This window comes from Elephantulus edwardii, unplaced genomic scaffold (genome assembly GCF_000299155.1).
Source record: "Elephantulus edwardii isolate Elephantulus edwardi_28Jun2011 unplaced genomic scaffold, EleEdw1.0 scaffold00103, whole genome shotgun sequence".
NCBI classification, from domain to species: domain Eukaryota; kingdom Metazoa; phylum Chordata; class Mammalia; order Macroscelidea; family Macroscelididae; genus Elephantulus; species Elephantulus edwardii.
Window position 1 is genome coordinate 6,748,450 of NW_006399853.1, and position 7,977 is coordinate 6,756,426.

The window sequence follows — 7,977 nt, forward strand, 5'->3', positions numbered from 1 at the left end:
CCCACCCCCAACCCCAAATATAATCCACTCTGCAACCCTCATTGCGTATTTCTACGATAAACATAATGTCCTAAAATATAATACTTTTAAACTATTCTCTCCCCCATAGACCTCAATGTCGTAAACATATTTCATCCAGTTTTGAAGCTAAACTGACTCTTAACTGACCCTCCACTGGGTTTATGGGAGGATATTGCCCATTTTTCTCCTTTGGAGGCTCTGATGAGTTTGAACTTCAGGAAAGCTGCTGCTTTGAGTTGTCAGGGCAGCTCCCTGTGGGCGAGGCTACCAGAAGTCATAATCAACTCATTAGTTGTAAGTTACATACATCTAAGGCATCCTTCTTTCAAGCTCAGTGACACTAATTCGATGCTAACTAAAATTTTTCAAACTAATTGCCTTGAAGTCAGAACTGAGCAATAACTGACCCTCCAGTGGGCCGTTGGAGACTATAAAAACTACATGAAGGGGAAACTGTCCATTTTCTCTCCCATGGAGCCGCTGATGAGTTTGAATTGTTGGAGAGATAATGTCTGTGGATTAACAGTGCCACTCTATGAAATACGCAACAAGGGCTCCCGATTAGATGTTGAAATGTGTTCTTATGAATTAATACATACTTTTTTAAATGTTACAATTGTTTAGATTTAGTACTGAAGCTATTTTTAAGCACAGTAGGATTAAGGTCGGCTTTGTGTACTAATAGTTCCTTTTCCTCGGGAGTCTAATTGTATACTCTTTTCCATATTACTCATAAGGCCCCAGTGGATGTTATTCTGTTTCTACCAACTTAACCAAATTGTAGAGAAACTAACTGCATTGTGATTTGCTGAAAAAAGTGGATAAAAGTTAATGTTCAGTAAATACTTAGTGTTTCTATTTCTTTTAAAATATGCTAAGCTTTGCCATTCAGCTTTAAATGAGCATATTGTTTTTGTAAAAACTTGTAAATTTATAAAATCTAGACAGTATGCGGTTTCTTTTATTTACTTCTAGAGCCAGGAGGGTTATATTTATTTTTCAGTTGTTACTGCAAAAACTTCAAATGTACTAAGCAGAGTTCATATACAGACCATTACATGTCAATGATTCTGATGAAATTTCTGTGGTACTAAGATTGGAAAACACGGGCCACTCTCTTTCATCTTCCTTACTAATTTTACTAAGGGTTTGTAGTTTGTAACATACTTCTGATGTTAAGATTTGCATCCATATTTTAAAGTCCTTCTGTTGTTGTTATTGGTATTAGGATGTCTTTGTATAATGCGTGATAGGCTTCTTCAAGGCATAAAATAGCTTGTGCTGGTTTTGCTCACAAAGGGACATTTTTAGAAAACAACATCTTTAGAAAAATGATGTTAAAGTAGCATCTTTAGAATACAGCATCTTTAGAAAAATCTGTTGATCTGGTAGCTATTTTAAACCCTTCCTAAAAAGACATACTTACATCTATTATTTGAGCTAAAAGGCTAAAAGTATGCACATTGAACATGAATAAGGTTGGTGATGGGCTTGCTTCAGCTTTTGCTGTTAAATAAAGGAGAAAAAAATGTTTGAAAGATTACATTTGGTCTTCAAAATCCCTTGTATAATTTTCCCTGTGTTGCCCTCAGATATTTTTTTCTTGGGATAAAAATGCTTTTAACAAGGTTCAGGTCACTAATTCTTTTTGAGTAATTCGTAATTGTTCAACAGTGAGCCAAGCGTATAACTAATTATTAAAGCTTCGATTCTCTCCTATACCCTTCTCTTTCAGAAAACGTACCTGTTTCCCAACGAATAAACTTCATGTCTCTATCTTAAACTATAAAAGAATTCATCATACTCTTTTGCACTCACTTTTTATTGTTTCAGTCGGAGGACTGTTCTCCCTTTCACTGACCTTTCTATACATGACCCTTTCAGATGACATGTCCAAGGAATATAAAACAGTGGGCTCACACCTGGTGTCTTTTCCTAGGACTGGCCCTCTAATAACACACCTAGAGCACATTCACTCTAATAGTGGACTCAAGCATGTCAGAGGTGGTAAGGATAGGAAAGGATAGGAAGATTCCTACAACTGTGAGTTGTAGTCAACTCAATGCTACTTCAAAACAATAACAGAAATTTGATTATCTTTCCCATTAGACTATAAATTTCAAGAGTGCTAATTTCATGTCTGCTGTACTAGTTTTCCACTATATCCTGAATATAGCAGGTTTCCCAAAAGTAATAGGTATTCTATAAATATTTAGAATATTTTCTAATTGCTAATGGAATAATCAGAGAAAAGATCATTCTTTTAAAGATATGTTAATAAGGGTAGAAATAATGCTATAATGATAGGATATCAATTTATTATTAATAATCAACAACTTTCTTTAAAAAGTATTATGTCATAGTGTTATTTATGTGCTTTCTCATCATAATGAATGTGATAATTTGAGAATACATGCACTATGGTTAATGAGTATACCATTATTCATTATCTCACTAAAGCTTCTCAATACTTATTCCTCATTCTACAAGTAAGAGAAGTAGAATTTTGAGAAGGAAGGCCTAACAGTAAATATTAGTACAAATCTGAACTTTTTTCCTTCTATAACTCAAATTCTAACTTTTTAATAAACTTTAAAATGCCAACTCAATTAGAAGGGTAATTTAGAGACGTTAGATAATTGTATGATTTCAGGCATCTGTTAAATGAAGAGCTTGCAATTAGATCACATTTTCACAGCACTAAATTCTATATGTTTTTAATCTACAATCTCTTTTCCATAATATATGTACTTTTCACAATTGCTGTAAACCATCCTAAACCATAGGTGAGTCACCATCCTAACTATGTTGTGAAAATCTTTACTTAGAACTGTTTCCATGAATGAATGAAAACCCAAAATCTCTGTAAATGTTCATGAAAATTAATAAAATTTAATACTAATAAAAAACAAACAAAAGAACTGTTTCCACAGTTGTTTATTATTGTATTATTATTTAGAATTGCTACATTTCATTTTCTTTCTAGTTTGAGTAAATAATATTTGAGCAAGAAATTGTTTTTAACACAAAACATGTTTTATTATTATTTATTTTTATTGTTGCACCTTTTCTTCCTCCCTCTCCTTCTCAGCCCTCCCCACAGTTCACCCCTTATTCCAGACTGTTATCATACATATAGTGCCTAATCATTTATTCCTTTCAGACAGCTCTTCCCTTCATCTGATCTGATGCAGTGTTCATTATCTATCCATCTTTTCCCATTCTCTCCCCAACCCCCATGTCTGTCCTATTTTTAACAGCAGTATTATACAGTCTTTGCCCTTTTGTGACTGAGGTAGTTCATTCAGCATATTGTTCTCCTGGCTCTCCCACATTTTGTAATGTTTCATGAGTTAATTGTTTTTCAATGCTGTGTAATATGCCATTGTGTGACCATACCATAGTTTATCTATCAATTAATTTGTTGATGAGTATTTGGGTTGTCTCCTTCTCTTTTTCATTGTGAATAATGCAGCAATAAATATGTTTGTTTTATATCTGTATGAGTCATAGCTCTGGTTTCTTTAGGGTATATTCTCAGTAGCAGGATGGCTGGGTCAAATAATATTTATATTTCCAACTTTTGGAGAAAGTGCCAGACTGCCTTCCATAGTGACAGTAGCATTTTACATTTCCACCATCAGTGAAGAAGAGTTCACATCTCTCCACAACCTTGCTAGCATTTATTTTTGTCTGGAAATAAGCAAGATCATTTTTTTTTACATTTCATTCAGTATTATATTAGTCTTACATCTGTATTTATGTTACCTTTCATTAACAATACCAAAAAAGAAATATTCTTGCCACTGGACCAATAGGCAACATGATAGATGGAAAGAAAACAGAAACAACCTCTTCTTAACTTGAGTCCACAATCAACAGCCTTGGTACCAGCAGTCAAGATATCAGGAGATATATTGCACTGGGAGCATCCATTGTTAGTGACTTCTCCAAATTATTGAGGAGCAGTGATGTCAGTTTGAGGACTAAAGTGCACCTGATTCAGACCATGGTCTTTTCAAGTACTTGCTATGCATTTGAGAGCTAGCAAGGAATAAAGATAATAGAGGAATTAATGACTTTGAGTGTGATGTTGGAGAAGAGTACTGAATAGCCCATGGACTGTCAAAAGAACAGCTATGTCTTGGAGCAAGTGCAGTCAGAGTGCTCCTTGGAGGCAAAAAATAACAGAGCTTCATCTCACTTGCTTCGAACATGTTGCTAGGAGTGGCTGTTCTTTGAAGAGGGCTGTCATGCTTAGAAAGGTGGATAGTCGAGAAAAAAGAGGAAGACCCTCAAACAGATGGATTGACACAGTGACTGTAGCAATGGGCTCCAGTGTGTCAGATTGTGAGGATGGCACAGGAAAGGTCATGGTTCAGTTCTGTTGTTCATAGGGTCATTTGGAGTCATACGCAATTCAGTGACACCCAACAACAACAATAAATATAAGGGTGCACTATTTGCTTAATCTGTAAGGAGTTGAGTTACTAATTCTAAGGTCATGCGTCTTTGGTTGGAAAACCTCAGAAGCTCTGCAACAGAAAACCAGGGAGACTCCAGTTACAATTTGTGGAAACCTGATGGGCAGTTGCAATGAGTTGAAACGGACTCAAGACATTAAGAAATATGTGGGAAAGATGAAAAAGTACTAAAGCATGGAAAGAAATAATTATAGAAAGATGTAGGATTTAACAATGCCCATGGAGACAGTTTCACAGAGAAGGACTGGCGATCTCCTCCCATGCTATTAACTGCCTCAGGAAACTCATTGGAAGGTCAGCTGTGGGTCAGCTTTGAACTGATGGAACGCAAAAGCAATAGCTTAGAAGCAATTCAGTATCCTTTGTGCTGAAGAGATGATGAAATAAACTCATGCTTGGAAGATGCATCATCTACTGAAATGAGGTATTTAGGAAATAACTGATATCTCAGTTGAGTATCCATGGAATATGATAAGAATTATTTAAAAGGGAAATGTTGCTGTACTACACAGTCTATTAGGGGACATACTTAATTTGCCTCTTTTCTTTTTCCTTTTTTTATCCCTAGAGTCTCAAGTTCCTGACCAGCCAAGCTCCCTTCATGTGAGGCCCCAGACCAACTGCATTATTATGAGCTGGACTCCTCCCCTGAACCCAAACATTGTTGTTCGAGGCTACATCATTGGTTACGGAGTGGGCAGCCCTTATGCGGAGACAGTACGTGTGGACAGTAAGCAGCGATATTATTCCATTGAGAGGTTAGGTGAGTAACTGGAATTTTCTTAATTCTGTTATAGGAAATAAAAGTTATGTTTAAAGTTCTCTTTTCTTAAAACATTGTACTTCATAATTCCAAACTTTACCTCTATTTATTATTAAATATCATATACATCTATTTCTCATTTACCAACCATTTTATCTGACATTTGACCTTTACAGTAATAGTAAAAAATGGATTATTTCATGTATTAATTATTGATGTTTGTAGTAACAAATGCTAAAGTGGGAGGCAGAAGTAATGCTGGCTGTGATGATTAAGATTATGTGTTAACTTGGCTGGGTCATTATGCTCAGAGATTGACAAGTTGTGAAATGTATTTTGTCAGGGTGTTTGTCAATTATATAATGACTTAATCTGGGAGTTATAGAATAACATAGTTCCCTGTTGTGTCATCTGATGTTGTCATCGTTCATTCCTGCGTCACGTCAGTTTTCACCTATCTCATTCTCAGGGAGCTCTGGTGGCTTAGTGGTAAGGAGTTTTGCTCCATGTTTTAAAAACTGTGGTTCAAACCCACCAGCTTTTCTGCAGGAGAAAGACAGGCAATCTCCTCACATGTGATTTACTGCCTCTGAAATTCCACTGGAGGACCAGCTAGGCGTCAGTGCTGACTCAGCAGTACCTAGTAACATCAAACTAGTCTTCAGAACTTAACTACTGAGTCTCTAACTCTGCATTTGTCGTTATGTGTGTGTGCACATGTGTCTTTGTGTATGTTCCTCTTTCTACTTTGGGTTTTAGATATGAGGCATTGAATAAAAAAAAAAAAAAAGGAAGATTGGAGTGGTGTGTATCCTGGTATGTGCCTTTGATTATTGCTTTAAACAACAGCAACAAAATTTATTGTATGTTTTTCCCCAGTGAGAGTGGAAACTATTAAACTGGCAAAATGAAAGCTAATGCATTTAAACTTTTTCCCCCCCTAACCCCCTAGGAAGATATTCTGTCATTTTTCCCCTTTAACTGTTAACATTATCTTCTATTTCCCTTGGCACTCATAAATAAGGTTTTGGTCATTATGCAATTGTATTGACTTTAAAATAAGAAGAAAAAATAAATTTTCCAGCCAGCCAATTATGCAATGACTCTATGCATATCCTAGCGTGTGCTTCAATCCAAGTGGGCTCACCCCAGTCATGTCCTAGTGAAGACAGAACTTCAGTTGTTATGTATCTGAAATGATGGAAATTGTGTTCATCCCAGAGAGCTAGTACATGTAAATGTGCAAGTATTCATGTATGTTTGATTTACCTCAGTGCTACATGCAGCTATATCATGGTGGTGGTTGTTGGTGTTGTGTATGGTCAAATCAAAACCACCCCACAGCTGACCCTCCAGTGAGTTTTCAGAGGCCAATTGTGAGGGAGGAGATTGCCCATCTTTCTCTGACAGAGCAGCTGGTAGATTTAAACTGTGTGACTTTGGGATTGCAGCTCACCTTCTTACCACTAGGCCACCAGAGCTGGGAAATAAAATACGTGCCATCTACTAGGATTATTATAAATTTAAAAAATCATTTCAGAGTAAAAGGTAATTTGCTTTTACCTGTTGATTTAGTTCTTTCTGATTTGCAATGAAGTACATTGACCACACTGGAACTACAGCTTGAGTAAAGAGCTCTTATTTGCTTGGCGTATCTTTTACGAACAGAATTTTCTTCTTCTTTTTTTAAGAGAACACTCATTTAAATTTCAATACCTAAAATACAGTTGTGAGACATGATCTTCTTAGTGCAGGCAGAATAGTAGACTGATCCATTCTTTCCATAATTGCTTTAAATACTAATGAGAGAAAGGCATGCAGAAAATCTCCACAATTGTAGTTAGCCTGGCGTTTAAAATAATATTCTCTCTACTTGTCCCTGAGGTTGACTGTAAAAGTGATCACAAATATTTTATAGCTGCCCACGTTCCATCAGGGGACTCTGGCGTATCCATTATTCAGTACATACCCTCTCTGACAGTTCGTCTTGATGCCCTGGGCAAGACCAAGGGAGGAGAATTGTGCAGAAGTTTCTCAGCAAGGGAGCCTGGTGCAAACTCAGAATGAAGTTATGAAGGCAAATTAGCTGCACTGTTTCACCAAGCCCTTTGATAATGATGTTCTTTATTACAAAGAAACTCTCCAGGAGTTTCTTCAAGCCCTGTTTAGGAGTTTGGGAGATTAACATTGCAAATCTCCTCAAATGCTTAACACTAAAGGGCGGGGGGGCGGGGACGGAGTGGAGGACAGGGAATACCCTTCCTGAGATATGTGTTTGAGAGCTAGAAAAACTCAAAAAATGGAAATAGGAACTTACTAGTCATGATTTTACATTGAAATCTTATTTGAAAAGAGATAACCAAGTATGTATTTATAAATTCTATTGTTTTTCTCCCCTTTGAACCTCTGAGTGCAATTTACATTTTGACAAATATAAAGGATGAACTCAAATAGTTAATCTTTCGTGATTATGCATTTAGCATCATCTTATCTGTGCCGGTGTCATACTCTGTACTATTTCAAATGTACTTTTTTTTGTTTTAACATTTGTTTCCACTTGTAAACATAAGATGACATTTCCTGCATCCTGAAACATCATACGATGTCATTTTCTGTATCCTGAAACATCATAGGACATGATTTCCTATATCCTGGCTTATTTTAGGCTGTTGTTGTTGTTGTTTAATGCCGTCGAGTCGTAGACGACTC

General features: G+C 36.3%; 1 protein-coding gene across 1 annotated transcript in view; it reads left to right on the plus strand.

Annotated features, from left to right (window-relative positions):
- Positions 1 to 7,977, plus strand: part of DCC (deleted in colorectal carcinoma) — a 1,276,184-nt gene that overhangs the window by 1,067,291 nt on the left and 200,916 nt on the right. Inside the window, exon 15 of the mRNA XM_006891717.1 lies at positions 5,074 to 5,268. Within this exon, the coding sequence (XP_006891779.1) occupies positions 5,074 to 5,268 (195 nt within the window). The remainder of the gene's footprint in view (positions 1 to 5,073; positions 5,269 to 7,977) is intronic.